Raw genomic sequence first — 26,840 nt, forward strand, 5'->3', positions numbered from 1 at the left:
TGCCCCATTCTTCCCCCCTCCCAACCTCCTGCAGTAAATGTAACTTCTGTAACACTTCCTAGATGATTAAATGGATGAAGGGCTCATTATTGCTTAACGAGCAAGCAGAGAATTCACATTAGGGAAATGTAGAAAAATGTCGTAAATAATTGACCATTTATTAATTACATGTAGAGATACAGGAAAAGTTGCACTCCTGAATGTTAGCGCTACTTATGCAGAAACTGAAAGGCAATTTTGAGCAGTGAAGCCTTTAAAATCAGAGCTGCTCCCAGGTTTGCTGTATAAAGACAAATGTACTGCTTTCCTTTGTTTGAAAAAGTAGACTTCTTGTTTTAGTGTTTTCACAATAGTAACAGAAACTAACTGCATTTCCCATTATAATTCACTTTCTGTGCAGCTGTTTGTGAAATGGTATTTGATGATTAGCAAAATAGTATTAAATGGAGAGATGTTTACACAATAAGCCAGTGAAACTGCTCAAGAATAATGTCACTGTAAGACAGGATATTACTGGTTCTTCCCTGCACTGAACTAACAGTGAAGCCTTTAATTGGCTTGTGCAAAGTAAATTTGTTTCTTCTGGTGAGTACCAAAGGTACAATAGAAAATGTCATTTGTAAAGTGCTAGTGAGCAATTGATTAACAGATTCATTAGAATGCAAATACTAGACTAAAACCAAGTTGTATTTACATATATTCCACATCCCCTCTTCCCATCCAGTTATTCCTCTTGAAGGGGACTTCTTTCTTTCTTTCTTTCTTTCTTTCTTTCTTTCTTTCTTTCTTTCTTTCTTTCTAACCCCCTGTTCATAGACCAAGATGTTGAACAATAAAACCATAAAACTTAAATAAGACCCATCTGTAAAAACACCTCCCTTCAACTCTTCTCTGCAACCTCCAAGACAAGGCAGATGAAATAAGATACACAGATACCTAAATGAGGAAAACTGAGAAATCGTCTGCCCATTAATTATCCACATCTCTCTTTTGGTTGAAAAGCAAGAAGTTAACTTAATACTTTCAGCTTTAGTAAAATGTATAGATAATTCCTCATGCAAACAATAACTATGGAACCTTTTCAGAGCCCAAGAAAACCAACCCAGGTTCAGGAAAGCAAAACTGAGTCATCTATATAAAGTAAAAGAGGGACTGAAATATCCAGAATTTAGGCAAATGAAAAGAAGCATCATTTTTAAAAACTCACAAATCAGACAGGCCACTATAACATAGAGCCATGTGGTTAGATCAGCCGAGTCATGGTAGCTTCTTCGGAGCTAAATGAAGATAGTAGAAAGCACTCTACTGCATCTTTGGATGATCTGGAATAAAAATGTAGTGCTAGGTATCATCGGCATATGGTTGATAAATAACAAGGGGATTCACTATTGTCATTTTAAAAATCTTTGTCCATGCAACACAAGAGAAGCTGTGATGCTTTAAGACCACATCATTATGCACAGTGCACAGTGTTGGAGTGAACTGCAATTATCAGCGTAGTTTAATGTGCACTCTGTTCCCATTCGCATCTGAATGGTATCTACTCAAATCAAAAATTTCCTCTTTAGGTTTATTATTTGAAGATCTCTGTATGTTGTCACCCAATGAGATATTCCCAACCTCAAAAAGCAGACTTTTAGAGCAGGAATACCATCTCATATTGGAGCAAGCAAATAAATCATGCTCACTTCTCTCTCTCAGAATAGTACCTGAACAGTGGCATATAGCCAAATATCTTGAATTATTAATGGAACCCCAACAGAGATGGATTATTACAAGGTCCAGATGCAATACTTTACCACCTGCCAGTACGAGGGGTCACTATTTATCTATCCCTCTCCAGGATCGGGTTTGTGCGCACTGCAAAAATCAAGTGGAGACTCTTGCTCACATTATACTCGACTGTCCAAGATATGTGGGTATCAGGAATTTCTCTCTTTGGCTGGCCCTAGACAAATCCGTAAGAGACTCTGACAATTTTGCTGTGGGGCTTCTGTTAAATAATAATACAGACATCATTCTCTTGGGGAAAGTAAGAAACATCTAATGTCATTTGTAAAGTGCTAGTGAGCATACAGTTTCTCTGTGTTTTGATCTTACTCTTGTTTTGTGCATTACAAATGTCTGGTAACATACTATAGCCTATTTTATATGCCTAATAAAGGTTGTTTGTTGTTGTTGTAGGAACTGATCAGGACTGTTAATGATAGGATATTATGGAGGTCTGGTTGTCATTATCTGGAAGTTACTTGACAGCACATAACACCCAGAGAATCTGTCCTAAGCTATACAGTGGCAATTTCAAATCAGTTATCAGATATAGTTCATTTTTAGGTGCATGGTTTCTGTGAAGGTTTTAGCTTCATCCCCTTGAATCTTCAGTTAAAGAGCCCCAAGAAGCAAAGCTAAGAATGGCCTCTGCCTGAGACACTGGAGAGCTGCTTTCAGTCAGAGTAGAATGATGATCCGGTGTTTTTAAAAGGCTTTTAAAAGTGATGATCCAGGGCTTTTAAAAGTGATGATCCAGGGCTTTTAAAAGGAAACATATTAATACTGTGAAAATTTTCGTTCATCATATGATCCCATGTTATGAGCTCTCTTAGACTATTTCCTCCCTTAAGTTGAACAAACACAAAGTGAACAGTTGATATATTTGTATAACATTATCTTTTTCTTTTGCCTTGCAGATCCCTGTATCAGTGACACAGATAAGCACAACCAATCATCCTGTGAAAGTGGGATTGTCAGATGCATTTGTGGTAGTCCATAGGATCCAGCAAATTCCCAGTACGTAATTAATGTGCTCCTAATGAATGTAGTATGAATTGGTGGGGATAAAGAATAAACAAAATTAAGGAAGCTGAAAGGGTATTTCGACTAAAAAAATTGTTTTACTTCCAAGTTTGCTGATTTTGATGTAATTTTATTCAGTTAACAATACTCACTGGAACTAACAGACTCATTGTCTATCCTGAACTGATATGCAAAATTAAATTATTAAGCAAGAGGGGGAACAGCATAATTTTGTATTGCTCAGGTAGTCCATTATAACTTTCAAAATGAATAATTTTATGGGGCAAAGGTTTGGATCCATTTGTGCTTCCTCATGCATTGGAGAAGACTCCTTACACAGGGGGAAAGCACTGCCTTAGCAAAACTGTTTATATAAGTATTACAGCATTTGGTTGAGAGATGGTCACTTTCTTGTCCTCGATTACGGTGATGTCTGGTGTATTGTGTTTCAACACTTTGTCTGTTTGGATTTAAAAGCCCCACAATTACGTATAATTCCTTTTCCCATGAAGTCGGGGTGGGGAGGAGTTGAAAGTTTGTGTGGTGGGGAGAATCTTTCATGGGACCTTTCTGCACAGGTGTTCTATGGCGGCCTGGGGACCCTCCCCCCCCCCACTCCCACCCTTCACTTACCTGGTCTCCGGCCCTCTGGTGCGTCGCCGAGGCCTGGGGACATGCCCCCCTGCCCTGCAACGCTGAAGCAGGCACGCAGGGCCGGGGGGGGCATGTCTCCAGGCCTCGGCGACATGCCGGAGGGCCCGGGACAAGCCGGGTCGGCCGGGCGACAGCGCTCCGCTCATGCGAACGGTCCCAGGGGGGTTGAGTCGGCGCAGAATGCACCGACCGGCGCCATGCAGAAATGGCCATGGCTTCAGAACTGCCAAAATGCTATTTTTCTAACTATAATGGAATTGAAGGAGTTAGCACAATCACACTATTGATATATTAAGTGGTTTATAAAATGTCTTTCATCAAGTCTAGAACACATTGTCCTACTCACCTAATACATGATCACTAGCGTTCTATTTTTTTTAATGAATCTCTGATTTGTTGTGTTGGAGACATGGGGGGGGGGCAGATTTGGGTTAGGGTTAGGGTCTGGTACCCCCGCTAGTAGTATGATTGAGTAATGCAATTTAGAAGTATGGCTCCACAAATTAACTTCTGCTGAATGAATAAGAAAAAATATCCACTATTTCTCATATGGTTTGTGTGAATTTGGGAATAGTGGAAATGTGCTCAGGGATAATTATTTTGCATTAAGTGATATTGAGCATACACAATATAACTATTGATCTAAACTATAGTATTTTTCATAGCTGGATAAACAATGCGACAGTTTTCTGCCTGTGTTGTAAGAAAGAATCAGTTTAAATTACTGGCTGAGAAATAAATCATTCACTCATTTTGTTATCCTCTTAAAATTGAGATAGATAGGAATGTAACAAATGTTAAGCTAATTTGACCAGTAATAACTCAGAAAAATCAATGACTTTGAATGGAGAGCAAAATAGACTCTGGTTTCTTGTGCAAAACCTTTAAAGGTGAGACATTTACACTTCTGAGTGAGGCTCACTTCCAATGGTATGATATTGCCTAAAAGGGGGAAATCCTGACCCTGGAACCTGCATGTATGTAAGCACTTATGTGCATGTACAGATCTTCCGGGGAAGCAGGGGAGTTCCCCAGTCAACCCTTTGCCACGGTGAATGGCATGATCCTTGAAGCTCTTATGCAACCAACATATACACAGGACCTACTGATCTTCTCCTTACCTCTGTTACGTGATCTGGTAGGCTGCTAACTCATAATAAGGACTATGTAACACTGACAATGTAAAAGTTGTGCCAGTGATGCATCTGTGCTTGTAAGACAATGTGTTGGTTGAGATCATGCCCAAGTGCCAGCATGCAGGCTCCTCCTTCCCAAGGTGGATAAGTCCACATGCATAACCCACCAAGACCTCTTGAAGGAGGCTGGAATATCAAATAGGTCCCTGGTTGGAGACAGGGGCAGGGGAGTGACCGTGCTAAAATTGGTAAGACAAGTCCAGACTCAATAACTGTCTGCAAGTCAATTCCTAGTTTCTCACACTATCCATTGTTACAATAAGCCATAGTTTCCTCTCGAAACTGAAAGATTTATTTTAAGTGATGTAAATTAACCTAGTTCGACTTTTCAAAACATCATCCTTTATGTCACCCAGCTTGTCAGAACTTTAAAATTCGGATAAGTTAAGCCGCATTGTTAAGCTTTAGGCCTTTTCTTTAAAAAATGAGAATGATTATCACACTGGCATTTCTGAAATGTCTGAGATTCGTTTCTCGTAGTGCACCTGACGAGCACATTCAGAATTCATGGTATCATGCCACACCAGCGTGCCCTGGGTTAACCTTCACTAATGACTGAACACAGAAAGGTTCAGCTGAAGTGCCAGTGCCATCATCTTTATTTATGTATTCATTTGCTTGCTTTTTTGGACTGAAGAACCTGCCTTCTTTGGGGGAAACAAATTAAAGCCTCCAGCACTGGCAGGAGTTCATTTCAAACACATTCCCTGAATGCTTTGACTTGGCAGATGCATCATATGAACAAGTCACTGTGGAAGAATAAATCTTCCCCTCTTGGCAAAAGAGATACTCAGATTCAGCCCAAATTAGCTTAGCCTCTGAACACACATTTTAGTTCAGCTCATTTGGAACACCAGACAGGTATCAGGCCTTCCGCGGTGGATATCATGGCCAGAATCTTCCCAGTCATTCATTCAGAATGACTTGGTGGAGGTAATTTATTCATTTAATAGGATTTTATGTTAACACCTCAGAAAGAAAGAGAGCAAAAGACCTTTTGGCACAGAGTTTACAAGAACTGGGCCTAAACTAAGTAGCAGGTTGAGTTAATTGGCAATGACAGTGCTCAGCCATGGTAAGAAGAAGGATAAATCTTTATGCCACATCCCGCTGATATGTGCTTATGAAATAAGATAAGAACAGAAGCTCTCCATGACATTTTGGATTTGGCAAGCTTTGCCAGTGTAGCAGATATTACTGTTCTAGTTCCAGACAGCACAGTGCTGACTCCTTTGTCAAACACAGTGACAGATCTTGCACGCTGGTAATGGCAGAGCAAATAGTCATAAATTCTAGGGCATAGTTTATCTGTTTCCTTTTCCATTCAGACTATGATGAGATAACCAAGATCATTGCAGGATATACACACATTTTGCCAGAAATAACTGTTATGTTTAATATTTCTGTTACTATCCATATTATGAGTACATGGGCACCCAAAATGGTGCCCATGAGCACCATGCTCCCCACCAATGGCTTTCCTGGCATCCACTAAGTGTTTTTAGAAAGTGGGTGGAGCCTGGTGGTGTTTTTGTCCAGCAGGGCTTTGATTGCCCATTGGAGAGCTAATTGACTTTCTAGATTTTTTAAAATGTTGTGGTGTTGTTGTTGTTGTTGTTGTTGTTGTTAATTCGACTTAATAAACCGCTCTCCCCCAAAGGGCTCAGAGTGGTGTACAGACAATAAATACCAAGGTACAAAAACAATGAATAATATCATTAAAATACATAAATCAATAAAAACAGTAGCAGCGATACAACCCACCTATAATTTGGTGGATGGCATCCAGTTATAATAGCTGCTACAACAACATAAGGATCCTAACTTTTAAACAATATATTCATTTTAAAGGCGTCATGTTAAACACATCCTCTGCCTGAAACACTGAACAGAGTTATACATAACCTCACTTCCTGGTATTTTGTAAGTTGCAGTACCGCAGTCAAACTCTGCTCCTTACCTTAGTTCAATCCTCGCAAAAGTCAGTTTCAAGTAGCCAGCTCAAGACTGACTTAGCCTTCCATCCTTCCAAGGTTGGTAAAAGAGTATTAATCTTGCTGGAGTGTAAACTGTAGACAATTGGAGAAGGCAACAGCAATCCACCCCATAAACAAAGTCTGCCTAGTAAATGATATGATGTCACATCACACAACAGGTCAGTAACGACTTGTAGCAACCCTTTTGTGATTGCACTCTCCACCCTGTGTCAGAATTCCTGAGGTTCTCATAGATTGAAAACAGTTGGGGTACCCTAGTATAAGGATAATTTGACCCAGAGTAGCAAATACTGCTGCCACCAGAGGACAGAAGCTTTTTATTTCCAAGTTTTCTTTATAGTGATATATCAAAATATCAAGAGAATTAGAGGTCAGTGTTGTGTGAGTGAGCTTCTTTTCTGTTACTTAAAGAAGACAGCAACATAGACAGGGTGGGCAAAGGAGAAGATGTGCAAAAGGGCTAGCAAGGGCAAATCTGTGCCTACTGGCAAATCTCCCTTCTCTGGCAGTGAAGCAAATTAAAAGTCATGCTAAAAGCAGTCTCACTTGCCGCGGAGATGATGAAAAGTGAAAGCAGGTCCATACAAGAAATCTTGTGAGAGACATTTGCCCCCATCACACAGCAAACATATTGTATGTAACTGGTCACAGTCTAATAAACCAAAGAGGACTGTTGTAAAGGTGCAGTGGAGGAGAAGGGGGAAAAAACATGTATGCCCTCCTAAGGTGGAATAAATGTTCTTTGGGTTGAGTAGCATTAAAAGACCCAGAACAATTTCTGTAGCTGTTTATTCCAGACTCTTGGAATGAGGTAGATAACTAGATGGGGACAAGAGGAATAGGAGATCTTCCAGAATGGGAATGGGTGTTAGAATTATGAAACGTGGTGAGGTTTCTGCTTACTACACACTTTTTTTGGATATTGGCCACAATCCCTCTGCAGCTGAGTGGACCTTTTGTTTTGTCCATTTGTTTCTCCATTTTGGAGCAGACCAATGATTTTTGGCTAGATTTGTTTACAAATTGTAAAATACTTCTGGTTGAACTCCTAAGTTAGAAGACACCCACTCGGCACTTTTTCTTCCGTTGGCGGCTTCTTGCATACACTGTAAAACTGAGCTTCTCTGTGAGGTCTGTTAATCCATAATAACTCTAACACTGCTGTCTTCTCCTCCCCTGGCTGTCGTTCAGATCCATATAGTGTCTCTGCCATTTTCTCTCCTCCACCTCCCGTGTTGTGATCAACTATTAATCTAGTCAACGAGCCTACATTCCTGGCCTGCTTCCAAAACCTGTACCTCCTCCATATTTTCACATAAATCTACCTGCGTTCAACGGAACTATGTAAGAACTTGGAAATTCAAAGTAATAGGTCATCACAGTTTCCCATTGACATACTGCAAAGCTACAGACCTGTCATGCAGCTATCAGATTAATATCCACAGCACTGAACAAGATCAGAATAATAAAATAATAAGTAAGAAAGCAAGAATTAGATAGTAATTTATCATGGGGTTTTTTTAAGTGGTGGGTTTACAGCATAAGCAAAAGTAATCCATTTATAGTTTTGCAATGAATATTCTATTGAGGCTGTTTTTGTGTCAACATCTGTCAATATTGAGAGAGCAGTGCTATCTAAATGTACTGAGGAAAAAATCCCACTGGTCTTAGTGGGACTTAGAAATAAGTTAGCATGTACAGGAGTGGACTGCACAACACCACTGTGTTTTCATTTGTGTATTTAATTATCCAGTATTACAAAAATGATTGCTCTACAAGGTAGGGAGGCATCAAAACTCAAAACTGCTAAAATAGCAGATGATTATTTACAAATCTAGTGACCATCGGTCCCCCCCCCCCAAAATTATGCATCAAAACCCACACAACAGCAACATTCAAGGCTAAGGTGGTGTACATACAAATGTTAACTTTCTGGAAATGCTGAAACCGTGGCTTTGTTATGGGTCCTCTTATCTTTAAGTATGGGTTTCTGCAAACCTAAGGAAAAACCTAAATTTGCATAAAATGTTAACATTTTTAAAAGAGTGGCTAAAGCACCCCAAAATAGATCACTAGATGTCTGTTCATTCAGAGATGTAATGGGGGTGGGGGTTTAGTGGCATTTTGGGGTTCCCAGAATAAATCAAAATGGCACCTGACAACTGGTGCTGCAGCAGAAGCAGGAGATAGAAGAGGGAACTGGGATTACAAGAGAACAGAAGGTACTGCAGGGACTGGAAGGGTGGGACAGGAGAGCTGGCAACCAAGGAGGGAGCAAGTAGGTGCAACTAAGGATAGAAAGATGGATGGGAATGTCAGATAGGAAGATCAGGTGGGCAAGTGAATGAAGTTTAAGGAAGGAAAAAGGTAAATGGGTGCTAGGGTGAAAAGGGAGCAAGAACCAAGGAGGTCTGGTAAAGGCAAATGGGATATCTTCTCTCCCATAAGTCCTCACAGGTTCCCCTCTTGCATATTCTTATTAGTTTTAAATGCACAGAACATTAGGAGTTCAACCATAATTCCCAGGTATCATTTTTATGGACTTTTTTCTCTTTTATAAAGGAATCCTCCAAAACTCCAGTATAAAATGGGGTTTGGCAACAGGAGAGATTACTTTTTTTACCCTTTCTCTTTGCCAGTTCCCTCAATGAAAAGTGCTCCTTCTCCACCCTACAAGATTCTGTTAGCCCATACTTATAAAGCTGCATAGTACATGCAGTTTTTTTTCAGCTGGTATAAATGTAGTTGGGAGAGGCAGTTTTTAGCAAGAAAGCAGCCTGAAGGGAAAAAGTTAAAATACCCCTCTTACCATGTTTTGGTCTCCCCTTTGAAACTGTAACTTCAGCAGCTGCATTCCATAGAAGAATCACTCTGAATAAATTGTTTGAAAGTGTAATCAATATTTGAATAGTGGGTTCATTGGTGAAAGGATTCCCAGGCAATACCTACAAAACTTTGTCCTTTTCATTGAATTTAATTCTAGCTTGCGCTTTAGTGATGATGGTAATAGTTTTGTATAATAAGAAATATTCAAAATTACAGAATTGAATTTTATTTTTGCTATTTCTTTCTCTCTTGGAAGATGTCCGTAGGAGGACAATATATGAGTATCACCGAGTGGAACTTCAGATGTCAAAGGTCACCAATCTATCTGCTGTTGAGATGATTCCTCTGCCAAGTAAGTAAAGCCCCATAAGCACACAAAAGAGTAGTTCAACACCAATTACTGTTCTTTTCAGCACAAAAGCTTTTCAGCATTAAACAGGCATAATCTTGTAACATATATTATACTTGGATGTACATATATCCCACAGTGATTCTTATCTTAGTCTTTGTGTGGTTATTTCTCTTCAAAAACAAACATACAAAAACTTTTTTTATATAGTTCTTTTTCTTAAAAAAGAAAAAACCTATCTCAAAAAACTGTGTCTTCACATAGTGCTCATAGCCCAATAATTTGTTATGTGTATTTTGTCTTGGCCATTCGACATCCATACATTACATCTATAGATTTCCTCCTATATACATATCTACATCACAGAGACCTCATTTTGTTCTTCTTTATTCTTTATTCTTGTGCTCCTACTCTGTTCTTCCAAAGCCTTCAGTATCAGCCCTCCACATCCACCCACCCACCCACACACACACACACACACACACACACAGAGTTATCCAAATTCTCGTTTCTCCTACTTGCTAGTAATAATAATGCTTTTTAGACATATTCACTTATTATCTAAAGCTCTTTGGGTTATTTGACACAGGCGTGTATTTTGTACTAACCTCTGTCTCACCTATACAATTCTGGCTTATCCCCAGTGGTTATCATGCCACACTGCAGGCCTCCAATGACCAAGACAAAACAGCCACCAGTCAGAAGTTATTGGCATGTCTGCTGAGTGAGCATACACTGTTTTCTGGTGGGAAATGATGAATGTTATCCAATTCAAAAAACAGCCACAGACTTTTCTGAGAAAATACTGGGAAAGCTCTGGAAAAGATATCAAAGTACAAAAAGAGTGAAGAATTTCAGGACAATAATGGGCATTAGGATAGATGTACCCAGCTATTACATACTGAATAGCCATAGTATCGTATTTATACAGCGTAAGCTTTCTGGCAATTGTATGTATATATGTATGTACAGTGCCTAGGGAGCATAAATATTTTGTAAACCTGATTCATGAACTAGCAAGCTTAGTTTGCATGCTGATGTTTCAAATACATTTTTCCCAGCATATATGGTAATGAAGAAATAATAACAATTAATCATTTTGTATCTCATCCACCTCTCTTTTGTTTGAGGTAGATCTAATTTTTTAAGAAATGCCTCAGAAGGTAAACTGACAAATCATCATGAAACACTGGGATTAGGAAAATCCTTTATGTAATCCAGTTATAGCTGTTACAGTTTTTTCTACTTGAGTTTATTGCATTCATATAACAAAATGTTAGCTAGAAGCTATGAAATGTAAGAAGCCAAAAGGAGGTTTCATAAAGAAAAAAATGACGGAAGGCAGATTTTAGGAGCTTTACTGCAAGTTAAGATTTGTGGAAATGGTGTTACATTTACAAATAGGATTAAAATTGAATTCAAAAGATCATTCTTTTAATACAGGTTTTTTTCATAGTACATGCAAGCAGCATATTGTGAGGAAAAAACCTATTGCTTGTTGCAAAAAACCTATTATTGTAGGAAGTATGCATGAATGTATCTATTTTATTGATTCCTAACTTTGGGCGATTTCCCACTGGCGATTAATCCTGGGATAGTCACCCAAAATATCAAGGTTTCCTTGCAATCTCCCCACTACCAAACCATGGAACATAGATCAGTCAGTCCCATTTTCACCTGGAGCTCCCCTCTCCCCCCCCTTATCATGTAGGAGATTTCCTGGGCCTGCTTTGTGCATATACCTTTTTGGAGACTGAAAAAACACTTCAATGCTGGAGCTAATGGGACCGTAATTTGGCAGACCTTTGGCACTCCAGATGTTATGGACTGCAATTTCCCCATCAGCCAGCATGGCCAATTGTAGGGAGCTGATGGGAATTGTAATCCTAGATACTCCTAGGACCACCATGGTGGCGAACCTTTGGCACTCCAGATGTTATGGACTACAATTCCCATCAGCCCCTGCCAACATGGCCAGTGTAGGGCTGATGGGGAGTGTAGTCCCCTCTGGAGTGCCAAGGTCGCCTATAATAGGAGATGGGGTCTACACATTTGAGAGTCCATAACTTTGGCCCCCATGAACCAAACTTCACCAAACCTGGAAGGTATCATCAGGAGGATATCCTAAAGATACTCTGAAATTTTGATGCTGCTAGCTTAACAATTGCACCCCTGACAGCAGGCCCCCCCCCCCCCCCCCCCCCCCCCGGGACAGGCCTAGACGTCTTCACTGGAAACATGCTGCAGTGAGGATGTTGGAGCCTGGATGAAAAGGTGCCGAGTCTTTTGAAACTTGGTTGTATTTAGATTAAATTTTCAGTGGGAATTCGGCCAATTATTGGTTTAAACCTTTTTAGTTTGGGATTAGTTGGTGTTATTTTTAGGAGCTCGAGTTTTTAATGCTTCTTTTGGTCAGGATTTTAACTAATATTTTAATCAAATATTTGATGCTGATTTTATTACTCTTGCCATTTTTAGATTACTGTTGTGTTGTGACACTTCCCCGTCTCCACCATGAGTGTTTTGCCCTCATCTATCTTGCTAGGTGTCTCCAGCAGGTGTCCCAGGACCGCAGGTCTTGCCACACCAAAGCTGTGACTTCCTGTTCTCTTTAGCCTTTTTCAGGAACCTGATTTTAAAGATCCTCTTCCCATGGTGCACTCAATCTCTCCCTAAGGGAAGACAGTGATTCACTCCTATCTTGTCCCTTCTACAGGACTGTTGAATGGCCCATCCCCCCTGCTGCCTTCCCTCCTGCCCTATTGGCTGGGCCAGGGGCATGACTGGAATGGGCTGCTGCCCTTCAGACCCTGATCCTGCTTTTCTCTAGCCTTGGCTGCTGTTGGACTTACTTACTCACCTGCCCTGGCTTCTGTCTTGGCTGTAGATGGTACTATCCTCTCTGGGCTGCTCCAGTTCTGGGCTGTATTCTGGTTCTTCCGCCTGGAGTTGTGGAACCACGTAAAGGGCATATGTTGCCTAGAAGCCACCAGACTGTCTGTTGGAAGAAGCAGTGCTACCAGGAGCTATACCTCCTATAGTGGCAGTGGGGATCTGGTCCTGAGTCCAGCAGGGTCTCTAGACATATTTTTAGACTGATCAGCTACTCCAAAATCAATTTGATTAGAATTAGGGTAAAAGCATTTGTAATAAAGAAATAGCTTTTTTGTAAGATGAACAATTTGTCTGTGTTTTTCCTCCTCCATTCCAGCCTGTCTCCAGTTTGATAGCTGTGGTCCCTGTGTTATGTCCCAGATTGGCTTCAACTGCAGTTGGTGCAATAAACTCCAAAGGTAATGAAACATGTTCAGTTTGGTGTTAGATAATAGAATGGCCCAAACAAATCTGTTTTTCTTTTATCCAGTGTGACACATAGCAGTTATTTCAACAGCTGTATTTCCTGGTGAAAACCAGAGTGTTGCTTTTGACATTTTATTTCATAATATACAAAGTAGTAATATTCCATTTTCAGAGTCACAGAAGCATTTTATTGTTGGCAAGGTACTAACAGCATGCTTGACAACTGAAAAAAAGGGGGGGATTAATCCTCATACTCGGTGGGAGTGCCCTTGGATTAGACCATGTTGGAGAATATCATTTAATACAATTAAAAGTAGGACATTGTATCAGCTGAGGGATGAACTGACATTCATAAATGACCTGGAAGTAGGGGTGGGTAGCGTGGTGGCCAAGTTTGCAGATGATACCAAATTATGTAGGGTGGTGAGAACCACAAAGGATTGCGAAGAGCTCCAAGCGGACCTTGATAAATTAGGTGAGTGGGCTCAGAAATGGCAAATGCAGTTCAATGTAGCAAAATGTAAAGTGATGCACATAGGGGCAAAAAATCCAACTTCACATACTGCAGCTACAGGGGTCAGTGCTATCAGTCACAGACCAGGAAAGGGATTTAGGCGTCTTAGTTGATAGTTCCATGGGAATGTCAACTCAATGCATGGCAGCTGTGAAAAAGGCAAACTCTATGCTGGGGATCATTAGAAAGGAATTGATAATAAAACTGCACAAGATATGTCATGCCCTTATATAGAAAGCAGCCCGGTGCGAGGCATGCCGGAGCTACTGTGTCCAGTTCTGAGGTGTAGCATCTCAAAAAGGATATTGAGGAGAGATAGAAGAAAAAAAAGTGCAGAGAAGGGCAACAAGGATGATTGAGGGGACTGGAGCACCTTCCCTATGAGGAGGCTGCAGCGTTTTGGGACCTCTTTAGTTTGGAGAAGGGAGGCGGCTGAGGGGGGATATGATTGGAAGTCTACAAAAAAATTATGCATGGGGTAGAAAATGTTGACAGAGAGAGAGACATTTTTCTCTCTTTCTCTAACAATGCACTGAGAACCAAGGGGGCATTCAATTTAGAAAACGCTGGGGGGGGAAGAATTAGGACTAATAAAAGGAAACACTTCTTCCAGCATAGCGTGTGATTGGTGTTTTTGGAATAATGCTACCACAGGAGGTGGTGATGGCCCACTAACCTGGATAGCTTCAAAAGGGGAGCTTGGACAGATTTATGGAGGGAGAGAGTCAAATTTATGGCTACTGCAATCTTGATCCCTCTTTGATCTATGAGAATTTTGCAAATGCCTTAGCTAACGAAGACCAGGTGATGCAGGGAGCAACAGCCGCAGGAAGGCCATTCGTTCCACATCCTACATGTGAGGCTCCCAAAAGGCACCTGAGGTGGAGCCACTCTTTGAGTAGCAGAGAGCTACAGAACTAGATGGACTTTGAAGTCTACCGCAGTCCAGCTGGCTTGTTCTTATGTTCTTATGTTCTTATCTTTTGGAACAGTGTTATTAATCCATATTGAATACTAGATGAGTGTGTATAAAGAACAATCAAGTCACAGATGGCTTATGGCAACCCAGTGGGGTTTTCAAGGCAAGAAACTAAGGCCCGCACATGTAGAATAATGCACTTTCAATCCACTTTGCAGCTGGTTTTTACTGTGTGGAGTAGCAAAATCCACTTGCAAACAATTGGGAAAGTGGATTGAAAAGGATTCTGCACGTGATAAAGAGGCCTAACAGAGGTAGTTTGACATTGCCTGCCTCTGCTTAGTGACCTGGTATTCCATGGATGTCTCCCATCCAAATACCAGTCTGGTCTGACCCTGCTTAGCTTTTGAGAGCTGAGGAGATCAGACTAGCCTAGAGCTATCCAGGTCAGGGCTAACGTAGTGCTAATAAACTAGAGAACTGGTTTTCAGTTTGCACAATCCTTCAGAAACATTTCACTTGCACATCCTGTGACAGCAGGGACCACTTGAGAAGCACAGAATAGTCACAGATAATTATATAATATCAAATAATACTATAGTTTTAGCTTTTTAAAAATCTCTATAGCTGCTAAATTCGGCAGCAATTATCTCACGCAAACTGGGCTTTATTATTATTTTGTTCTAGTTTTTCATTTCGTTTTGCTTTTAGCCCCAGAAATTATATCCAGACATTCTGTTTGTTAATAAAATCATAGTGAACAAGGGAAAATGCATTTAGCTTTTCTGAGAGATTGCAGTGCTATGAACAGGAGCTGTGGAGGGATGGTATAATGGGGATATTTAAAAGTTTCCCACTAAGCAGTTTATGCTGTCAGAAATATTTAATATGATATTACACCTAAACAAATTTCTTTATAACTCTCAGTATCATTACAATGTGTTTTCCACCCCCTCTTCATATCACTAATTACTTCTGATACAGACAGATAATCAAATGTTCCAGATGTTGAGTTCATTGGAGTGGACCAGGGGTCCCCAAACTTTTTAAACAGGGGGCCAGTTCACTGTCCCTCAGACTGTTGGAGGGCCGGACTAAAAAAACTATGAACAAATTCCTATTCACAAATGATTGTAAAATGTTTGATTTCACCTTTCAGCCTTTCTGTCATGGTCTATTTTTAGAACAGTGACCAAAGTATGTCAAGTACAGGGTGGGCTCCAAATATTGTTGGGGAGGCTGTGGAATACCTTTCCCTGTAAAAAAAAAAAAGCAGAACTTTCCCAATGAAACATTCCATCTAACCCAGGATCAGGTATCTTCCTGGGTTCTTTCCTCCCTAGCAGCCAGTGAGCGATTCGCCTGCCTGGCTGATGCCAATGGGAGTGAGGCGGAACAGAAAGCCTGAGAGCAACACATGGAGTAGCCGAGAGGGAAGGGCGGAGCAGGAGTTGCCACATGTAAGGTTTCCAACTCTGGGTCAGAAAATTCATGGAGATTTGGGGGTGCCATCATGTAACTACAATCAACAGCCGTTGGGGCCGGTTCCTCCTCTCCCTCAAGCCCCCACTGAACATGAATGGAGCCATCGCCGCCATGCCTGGCGGACCGGATGAATGCCTTCAGGGGGCCACATTTGGCCCCCGGGCCGTAGTTTGGGGACCCCTGGAGTGGACCAATGTGGCTGTAAGGAATTCCATAGAAGCAGAAATAAAAGGCTCTTTGGTGTAAAAGACCGTTTATTCAGACATCTTAGAAAGCTCAAGTACACGCAGTGGCAGGAATAAGATCTCCCGCCAGAAACACAGGTTATAACTCTGTCCATCCCCTTCCCCTCCCGGATTCCCATGGGGAACGGAGGTCTCATCTCCCTCAGAGATAAGGTCTCCGCTGGGAGACTGGCCCTTCAGCCGGGCTGTGGAATGTACCAAGGCCAGGCTACGTTGCCCTTCTCATCAACACCGTTGAATCCTTTACACTCTGCCTCCTTAAAGAGACCCCTCCCCAGGTTTGTGCGGAAAGGCGCGGTGGAAAGCAGAAATAAGGGCGTTGGCGTCAATATTTTCGGAATAAACCCATTGATTATACCCAGAGGAATATCCCACCAAAGAGACTACATATTGCAAGCGTTTGCGATTAAAGCGAGAGTCCAGGATGGCGTCAATTTCAGAATGCTTGTGGTCATCAATAATAGTCGGTGGGGTCTCTCCGCAGGTCGTACAGGCATCCCGGAAACGGGAGCCTCCTTTGAGTAAACTGGAATGGAAGACAGGATGAATGTTACTAAGAGAGTTAGGCAAATGCAATCGGGCAGTGACATCATTAATCACTCTTAGTAATCTGAAAGGTCCCAAATCTTTGCCTAGTTTGGAAAATTTATGCATGTCTCTGAGATTTTTGGTGAACAACACACCCAAGCGCCACACGCAGAGGAAATCCGGCGGTGCTTATCCGCTTGCAGCTTTTGGGAGTCCTTAGCCTGTTGTAAGGCAGTCTGGACCGATTTCCACTGGCTAGGGATGAAATCCATTGTTGAAACTCTGGAGGATCAATGCTTCCGCTGGTAGCGTCTGGCAACGGTGGAAGGAGCGACCGTGACACAATTTCAAGGGGGTTTTTGTACTGCTATGAACCGCATTGTTATAGAAGTACTCTAAACGGAATGAGCTCGCACCAATTGTCTTGGTGGTAGTTGGTGTAACAACGTAAATACTGCTCTAGGGTTCTGTTCGTTCTCTCGACTCACCCGTCACTTTGAGCGTGGGCGGTAACCGGGCTGCCCCAACCCTAGAAAGCTTTCCAGAACTTTGAAATGAATTGAGGGTCACGGGGTCGGAGACCACCTTTTAACGAAGGCGGAGTGTAGGCGGTAAATATGCTGAATGAACAGGCGAGCCAATTTTAGGAGGCGGAGGGATGATGGAAGCACATGGAATGAAAATGGGCTTGTTTAGAAAATAAGTCCACCACCACCCACAAAGACCGTGTTGCCATGACTTTCTAGGCAAATCTGTAATAAAATCCATGGAGATGAGAGCTTCCCAGTGAGAAGGCCACGGGAGAGTTTCAAGCAGACCATGGGGCTTTCCTGGAACAGTCTTGGCTTCTGCACAAACAGAGCGAAAAAAAAAACCTTTAGTATCGCCCTCAATGTCCTTGCGCCAGCTGGCCACCAAAATGTGGCCGGCGGGCCAAATGCAGAAGTTTTGCAGAAGCCAGAAATGTCCAGCCCGGCGGGCATGCATCGTGGCAGAGCCTCGAGAAGCCTGCTTGCTTGCGGAGGGAGGAGGCACATACCAACTGAAATCCCCGCCGCCAAAGCGCCATTCTCCAAAGCAGCTTAACTGGGAGTCGCAACTTCCTCCGCCCGGAGGCTGGCGTCGCTTACCGCCTCTCCTCAAGTTCCCCGGTAGGGAAAGGAGAGACCAAGGTTGGGAATGGGCGGGAGAAGAAGGAGAGTGGATGTCTGAGATCGGGTGACAATAGCCCCAGTGGAGGAGGGAGAGAACAGTTACTGCATGGAATGTCCGTACAGTCGGCCAGCTCCACTTACCCCTGCGAGGTAGGTAGCGAGAGCGCATCAGCCAGTTATTATTGGTTTTCCGGGAGGGGAAAATGGACCCGTGAAAGAGAAGCGAGAAAAATGACTAGACATTGCATAGAAGTTGTTTTGCGGGACATCTTGAGGGGTGGAAGAGAGGCGACTAAAGTTCTTTGTGATCACACGACCAATGTAAGGAATTCACATAGAAGCAGAAATAAAAGGCTTTTGGGGAGTAAAAGTCCATTTATTAAGACATCTTAGAAAGCTCAAGAAATTTGCGCTTGGTAGCAGGAATGACACTTCCGCCCAGAAGCACAGGTTATAACTCTATTCTACCCCATCCCCCATCACTGCTTCCCATGGGAACGGCGGGTCCCCTCATCTCCAGCGCCAAAGATAAAGTCTCCGCCCGATGAAGGCTGGCCCACTTCGCCGGGTGTGGGGAGATGCACTCAAGGTTACTTCACTGCATCAACACCCATTGAATCGCTTTACTTGAAGAGGGGTGTTTAGCCCCCCTCCAGCCAGTGGCCAAGTGGAGAGGAGCTGCTGCTTTAATGGCCGCATGATCTCTTTATCCCCCACAGTCCAGTTGGGTTCAGCACGGAGAATTTCTTTGATAAATAAGCACACGGAACCCAACCTATTATCTTTATTTCTCTGCCTTACAGGAGCTGCCCCAAAGCGCTTTGTCGAGAGGCATCCCGTGAACCACAAGCGGGAGATCTGGGTCCAAGGAGTGCTTTAGGATAGGTTCGGTGGTAAAAGCAGACTTTAAGAGCTGAAAGGCTGTTTTGACCTTACTCTTCAGAACCAGGAAAGGGGCCCCGGGCTTGGCCGGACAGTGGATCTTTTACCCCTTAGTGCGTAAGAGGAGTCTGTGAGCGGAGGGAGAGTCAGTTCAGCGGGTAAGGGTATAAAAGTCACGATAGAAATTAGCAAAACCTAGAAAGAGATTGGAGTTCTTTTGGTTAATGGAGATTCCGGCCATTGAGCAGCCATTGGACCCGCATCAATCTTAACAGGATCCATAATTTGTAGGCCCTCGGTGTTGGAATTATTAACAGTAGGAAGTAGTCAATAGAGGTTTGGTGGAAACAGCACTTGGAAAGTTTGGCAAGAGGGTTGAGCCAAAGCGTTTCCTTAATACTTCCGAACCAATGCTTGCTGCTCTTCCATGGTTTGTGAATAAATTAAGCACGTCATCTAAGTATACCGCACTACCCCTGTGTACAATAAATCGCCGGAGAACGTTTGATAAAAGGATATACGCCATAAAGCCCGAGGGGCACATTTATAACACAGAATGGCATTAAGTATTCAAACTGTCCAAACTTTACGTGTTGCAAATGCAGTCAAAGTGTTCATAACAGCCTTCAGCAATTCTGACCTGTAGTAAGCTTCTCTCAAGTCCAGCAAGTAAAGAGATCGTCCTTTAATCGTCTAACAGGTCCTTGATCCAAAGGCCAAAGGGTATTTATTGGACAGGGGAGACTGCATTGCCCCAGGACCTCCGATTCAATCTGTGCAGAGCCGTAAGGACCCATCTTTCTTTTACCGGGAAACAAAACAGGAGCAGCATGTGTGTAATGTTTGGTAGCCCACGCCCGTAATGAACCCTTGGCTTGAGGTTCTTGTCTAAGAAGGCACAGGATTCCCCTTCTCCTCATATAGGGACTCATCGCGGTAGATTCTACCCTTGGGCGGTGCTTTCAGCTGTGCTTTCAATTACGATTTTGCAGTCAATTATTGTGTCTCTATGGGGTGACGGCAACTGATGGCATTCTTAACTCCTTGAAATACCTGGCTTCTGAATTCTCGATGCGCGGTGGGATGTCGGGTGGAATCCGGGGAGCAATACGGCGCTGAAGTGAAGCCAGAGGGTGTGTGTCAGGAGAAGTCGAGTTTTCCCCCAATTCGCTATTCCCCGCCAGGAAGGGTCAGTGAATTCCAAGATCCTTTCTTTCCAAAGGACATTTTGGTTCATGTAACAACAACCATGGCATGCCCAGGAACTATGGAGTGTTTGGCCGCAGCCAGGAATAAAACTAATTTTCTCCCGTAATGGTGGTATGGCGGGAGAACGGTTAACGCTTTTGCTGAACTGCGGGCGGTCCTACATTCGAAGGGACTACCGTCCGCATTTGGGTGAAGGGTATGGTAGCCAGTGGGGATTTGAAGTCCTAGACCTAGCTCCTCCGCCACACCTGGGGCCGCAATAGAACACAATGAGGAGCAGCCAGAATCCACAAGGGCAAACCTGAGAGGCTATAATAAGCGAGTATGCTTAGCGGAGGTTGGCCAGAAGCGCTGTAATTGTAATGGGGCGCTGCCTTCACTCACGCGCGTCTGGAAGTGAGCCATGTTGTTGGGGCTGAAGAAGGCAATGACTGCTTTCGTCCCCTCCATCCAGATTCGCATATGCGATGACTGCTTTAAGATGAGCCCGTTGAAGCGTATTGCCCCAAGATTTCTTAGCGGTGGCTTGGCAGATGGGGAATTAATGGCGGCGGAGTGGTTAGCTTCTGTTTTTTCGGGCAGTTGGCGGCTGGTGACCGGGACCTCCCGCAGTAAAGACACAATCCCAGCCCGTACGGTATTTCCGGAGAGTGAGTCACCGGTAGGGGAATTAGCTGGGCTTGGCTTGGTGGGCGCTTGAGTGGCGGCAGTGGAGTAGGCGATATCCGACGCTGCAATATCCGGCCAGATGCCACTTGGGATCCCAAATGTAATCCAATCAGCAATAGTCGCTGGGGACCGAATTAAAAAAACACTGTTTCCGCGCAGGCTTGCTTAATACCGACTGTGCATCTGAGAATTCGCATTTCCTGTAGCAGAGCCACTCTGGAGGGAATTCGAACGCCGCCTTACGAAAATTCGCGGGCAAATTCTGCAAGCGGCGGTTGCCTTGCTGGATAGATTTTGATGGTCGCGAGGATAGTCTTCATTTTCGCGCACCTGGATCTTGGAGGCGAAGAGCCCTCAAAGGCTTGGAGAATCACCGGTACGCGCACAATCGAGAATCTTCATATCTTGCAGGTTCAAAATTACGTCCCTGGAATTACCAGATTCGGCTGCTGCCCCATCCAGGACTGAGCCGATGTCCACATTATTTTTTTCAGCTCGAACCCGGTATAAATCATCATAGTCCTCCATGTGGGACATCGAAGGTTGCAACCATGAAGTGAGGGAAGTTTGGGCGGTCATCCCATCGAAGCGGGCAGGTATTGGAGGTCTGTAGTAACACTACGGCCCTTAAGCCCTTGAAGCAATGATTCGGCGCCATTGGCGGGCTGAGCAGGCTGAAGGCAGTTTACTGGTTGCACTTAGAAGGGCCGGAATGCGGTCAATTGGGGTATCCAAGCGCCCGGTGCACGGCTGGCGGAGTGTTCAGTGGAGCGGTGGGAGCGGTCCTTGGGAAGGTGGCTGGACTCCAGCAGCGTAAGCGTCGCCTCCCGGTATACCGTCTGTACACCAGTGACAGCGTAAAGCTCCCAACTTAGGTTGCCCTGGTCTGCTGGCTTTCCTCAGTTCCCTCTCCAAGCGGCCAGCTCCACTCTCCTTGCGAGTCAGCTGTATCCTGAGATGTATGCGCGTAAAGCCTTAGCTCTCCGTTCCGAATTTAGCCAGTTTAACCGTCCTCGTTGAACAGCTGCAGTAATGCGGTTCACTTTTGAGTCATAGCCAAGGCCTGAACACTCTCTGCGTTGGACGCTGTAAGTTCAGTTTAGGAGTGTTCCAGGACTTTATCATGGACTGATAGGAATTCTGGGCATAAATTGCCGTTGGAAGCGCATCCGCAATCTGGCGCGGTCCAATTGAGTTGGACTTCTTTGCTGCTGCTCCGGGTCTCTCTGCAGGGTTTCAAAGGCTGCAGCTGTTCCGTTCCTCTTCCCATAGCTGGCGTTCCGCGGGCCCATTTACGTAGCAATTCCTGCCTGCCACAATGCCGAGAATTCCGCGATAGAAGCCGAAATAAGAAGGCTCTTTGGTGTAAAGGCCCGTTTATTCAGACTTATCTTAAGCTCAAGTACACGCAGTAGCAGGAATAAGAACTCCACGGGCCAGAAACACAGGTTATAACTCTGTCCCATCCCATCCCCCTCCGGAGTTCCCATGGGAACGGAGATTCATCTCGCTGGCAGAGATAAGGATTCTCCGCCCGGAGAAGCTGGCCCTTCGCCCGGGCTGTGGAATGTACTCAAGGCCAGGCGGCTGCCCTTCTCATCAACACCGTTGAATCCTTTACAGTGGCACCTTGGGTGCAATTGTGTCAACCGTTATCTTTTCTGGTTTCTCCTTGATTCTTCTCCAATTAGCCCTCTTCTCCAAAGCAAAGAGCCAATCCAAATGGTTGTTGTGGGTTTTCTGGGCTGTGCAATGACATACCGCCGTCTGAGTAGATCTTGTTTAGCAGCTTCTACATCTGTGGCTGGCATCTTCAGGGAATTGTGTATCAGCTATCAGAGGGAAGTCTGTTACGAGTGAAATTACAGTTGAGTGAAACAGACTACCAGGCGGTAATTATTACACAGCCCAGAAAGCCCGCAGCGGGATGCCTGATTGAGCATCGACGATGTATAAGCATAATGCCAGGCCAGTCTGGCTTTCGTGTGTGTACGATATACAAGGAGATGCTTCAGAAAATCCAGTAGGCATCATATTTGGGTCTGCAGGGCATGTCCATTTTGAAATAGCTACCCTCATCTTAGGAAGATGCTTGATTTGAGCTTGGGATTTCCTGCTAAGGCACCTATTTCTTGATTAGTATTTCCTTCCATGGCAGCCAAATTGTGGTGATGCCCATTACATTTTCTCAAAACTCCACAATTGCCTACAGGGTCAGCAAGGTTTGGGACCCCTCAGTACACAGTAGTGATAGATGCAGGGTACTTGCCATTAAGATATCAGTTTGGCAGCAGCCCTATATACTTTATGACATATGCTCAACCTTAAAATTAAATCCTTCTCAATATGTGATGCTTATTGATGAGGACACTTTATCTAGTCCCCTACTGAGCCAAATGATTGCATATAAGATTCTAAATGTGTATAACCTTGCATGGCCAGTACTGTCTTTTGAGGTGGGCAATAATGTTGTTAATACTCTGATAATGCCTCCTGAACAATACTCATGTCCATTCTCGACACAGTTCCTAAACCATACAGGCTTTGGATCAGGTAGAGTGGGTCTGCCAGAAAGTGAGGACCTTTAGGAAGTAGTGCAGTTAATATGGAGATAAGAGTGTTGCTCCAAGGTGGCTGAATTGAAAAGCAGTTCTGACTAACTGCTTCAAACAGAGGCACTCAGCAGAGGGCAGATAAGGTTTCCATCTGGGAGACTCAAAGATGATGGAAGGCTTGTTAAGGTTGTTTGAGGGAGGACAGGAGCAGTAGTTGAATCTTGCTCTAGCAGCTGCATTTCCACATGTAAAATTGGCTTTCCCTCTTCCTTTTCCCTCAGTAGCTTTTGATTGCGCATTGTTCCCCCTCTGCCCACAGTAACTAATTGGGCTGGAAACAGATCTCCTGAAGCCTCATTGAACTTTTGCCTGGGGGTGGCTCCCTACACTGAAGTTCAAGGCAGTTTTTGAGCTGTATTGGCCCTACATTGGAACTAGATTCTTCTTCCTGTCATGAGAGGGCGTAAATGGCAAATTCTGGCCCATGGCAAATTCTCCCAATACAACAGTCACCATCTTTTCTTTTGTGACTATCATGCCCAATTTAATATAGAATAATCCCTTATAATCCTGTTTTGATAATACTTAGGTTTGTTTTTTAAAATAAAGGCTGTTGCTAGTATTTTGTTTGAAAGAGAAGTTGATTCAGTAGAGCTTTGTCTTTCCATTTCATTCTGGGGATAGCCTTTTCTTTTTCAACAGTATACACAAGTAGTCAGCAAAGACTATAAGATCATGTCCTGTGTTTTCAGCACTATGTGTTAAAATTTAAATTGTCACTTTCAGTATTTTGGGGGGATGAAGAAAATTACACCAGGGTGGAGTGTCTGAATGGCCTAGTCACAAACGACTATGGTAACTGAAATGCTTTTACATTGATTACTGCAGTTCCATCCAAAATGTGCATTTTTTGCCTTCATTCACATTATTACTGCTTTTATTAACTCCAGTGTCAGTAAAATAACATGGTCTTGATTTTTTAGCTGCCGATGTGGAAAGATGATACCTTTTATATCAAAGTGGAATGTTTGAAAACCAATAAGTATTTTATACCATGACAGATTATTGCTCAGCATCAATCCAATTTAAAAGTGTTCAGGGCCAGTTTATGATGTTGCTTTCCATTTTAAAAAAGAGTAGCTACCCAACGGAGGCTGTTCTAAGGTCTGAATTCACTCTATACTGTAGAAAGTAGTAACAACTAGATATAGCAGATGAAAGATGAGATGGACTTCAGTAAGAGAACATAGAAGGCTACAAATGAAACAAAATATAGTGCATGGTGAGCACTCTGTTCTGGTATAGGAACTCAATGCATCTATTTCTTTGTGGATTGGATTTGACTTTCCAAACTGTATTCAAATCTGTAGTGCTCTTCTTTGCTTGGACCCAATTAGATTTTCTGTTAGAGAGAGAGAACTTCTGAAAGGACTGTGCTGGGGATCTTGGAACCCACATGATCTAAAAGACATTTGAGAGTGGACTCTTTTATTTTTACCAGTATTGCCCTTCCTCCTTCCGGTGTTAGTGGGGAAAATAGCAGAATCAAACCCACTGTGTTACTGTAGATAGGTTCAATACTTTGACAACAACTGTTAGAATTAATGGAGCATACACATGTTCACTGCAGAATATACTAGGAATTGGCTTGTATCCTGTATGTTCTTTCTGCTTGTGCAGCACCATCTTTCATTTGGGAGACTGTCTTCTGTTGTGGAGTGCCTTCCTTTGATGATAGGCCAATGACTTTCCTGAAACACTAGAGAAATGCATGGAGGACCTATCTTACAAGAGGAAGTATCCAAGCATCTGTGATTGCATTGCAAAAATGCTTATAGAAAACAATTTCAAAATCAATATTGAATCAGACAATGTTTATATTGCCTTGTCAGTGACCACACACTTTTATTAATTTGGAAGGAATATTACACTCAGGAACTCTCTGATGTAACATTACACATGGTAACCCTAGAGGGCTGCCTTATCTTTTTAAAAGAGATAAAAATAAACTTAATGCTATAGAAATGTCATTTAAACAACCATTTTCACACCCATCATCTATCCTTAAACTTGCCCAAGTTTAGGGGAGACATGATTATCACTCTAGGAGCTTAGAGACTTTTCAACCATAAAATATTAGAATTTTCTTAAACTCCTCGGGGGAATAGGATAAGGGTGGGGAGAAATTTGGTGAAAAGGAAAGAAGTAGTCATATAAAAAATATTAAGATGTTCTTAATAAGACAATTGAGATGGTATTTAGCTATTTGATAAGATTTGATTGATAAAATTCATTGAAATCAGATTTCTTGTTGTTACACAACTTTGACTCAGAGACCAATTATGCACAATAAGGTTCCCGCAACATCAAAGAGAATTGTCTGGGGAGTCTTTGTTTCAGGGCATGTTAGTACCCTCCACCTTGTTTGCAACAGGCAGGCATTACCCATCAGCTGGCTTTTTGCTTACATCTGGGGAGGCAATGTTTTGCGGGTTATTGCGCATGTGTGCTTTAATTTTTAATATAATATTTTAATTTTATCTTTAATCTTATCAATACATCAGTCTATCAATCTTGAAATAAAAAGGCAAACTTTTAAAGAAAAGTCTTGAATATGGCATCTGTACACTTTGCCCAAACACTGATTGTCTTTTATGGTAAAAAGTGAGGGAGGAGTAATGGCAGTGCACAAACTTCAAAACCACAAAAGGACAATGTGAACAGCCATTTGCTAAGCTCCCAAGGTTAATGATTATCTGTCTCCTGATGTGCTATAAACCCAAGTGTCAAGAATGATGGGCTTTTCCCAGTATGGTCTGGAATCACTGATTTCTTGAGTATAAAACTACAAGACAGACTTTGTTGATCAAATGCAGAGGCAAATTGGGTGTTTGGGCTGATTAACTAATCTTATTATATTGTCGAAGGCATTCACGGCTGGAATCACTGGGGTGCTGTGTGGTTTCTGGGCTGTATGGCTGTGTTCTAGCAGCATTCTCTCCTGATGTTTCGCCTGCATCTGTGGCTGGCATCTTCAGAGGATCTGATAGCAGGAAAGCAAGTGGAGTATATATATATTGTCGAAGGCTTTCACGGCCAGAATCACTTGGGTGCTGTGTGGTTTCCGGGCTGTATGGCCGTGTTCTAGCAGCATTCTCTCCTGACGTTTCGCCTGCATCTGTGGCTGGCATCTCTTTTTGAGATTCTCTGAAGATGCCAGCCACAGATGCATTAAGATGCCAGAGAGAATACTAGAACTCGAGAAAACCACACAGCCAATCTAGCTCATTGTTGGAGTGTCCAGGGTGGGGAAAGAACCATTGTCTGTTAACAAGTAAAGGTGCAATTAGCAAGCTAGATTTACATGTGTTGAGTGGGATCCACCCATTAGCATGTGAGTAACAATGAAGATAGCAAGGTCAATAGGTGAGGTCATCTGAATAGAAGTAGCCTGGCCTTTGTTCCCTTTGATTGTTTCCTGTCTATAGTCATCAGCTCCACACAAACACGGGCATTTGAGTTTTTGTTATAATGACCCAGAATTGGCTGATTGTTTTGGGATAAA

General features: G+C 42.9%; 1 protein-coding gene across 3 annotated transcripts in view; it reads left to right on the forward strand.

The window, feature by feature from the left end:
• The window catches only part of PLXDC2 (plexin domain containing 2), a 247,278-nt gene that overhangs the window by 173,731 nt on the left and 46,707 nt on the right, over positions 1-26,840 (forward strand). For all 3 annotated transcript variants that reach the window (XM_048510913.1, XM_048510914.1, XM_048510915.1), the window contains 3 exons: positions 2,688-2,787; positions 9,723-9,818; positions 13,027-13,108. In XM_048510913.1, coding sequence (XP_048366870.1) covers positions 2,688-2,787; positions 9,723-9,818; positions 13,027-13,108 — 278 coding nt within the window. The remainder of the gene's footprint in view (positions 1-2,687; positions 2,788-9,722; positions 9,819-13,026; positions 13,109-26,840) is intronic.

Source organism: Sphaerodactylus townsendi, linkage group LG11 (assembly GCF_021028975.2).
Source record: "Sphaerodactylus townsendi isolate TG3544 linkage group LG11, MPM_Stown_v2.3, whole genome shotgun sequence".
Taxonomy (NCBI): domain Eukaryota; kingdom Metazoa; phylum Chordata; class Lepidosauria; order Squamata; family Sphaerodactylidae; genus Sphaerodactylus; species Sphaerodactylus townsendi.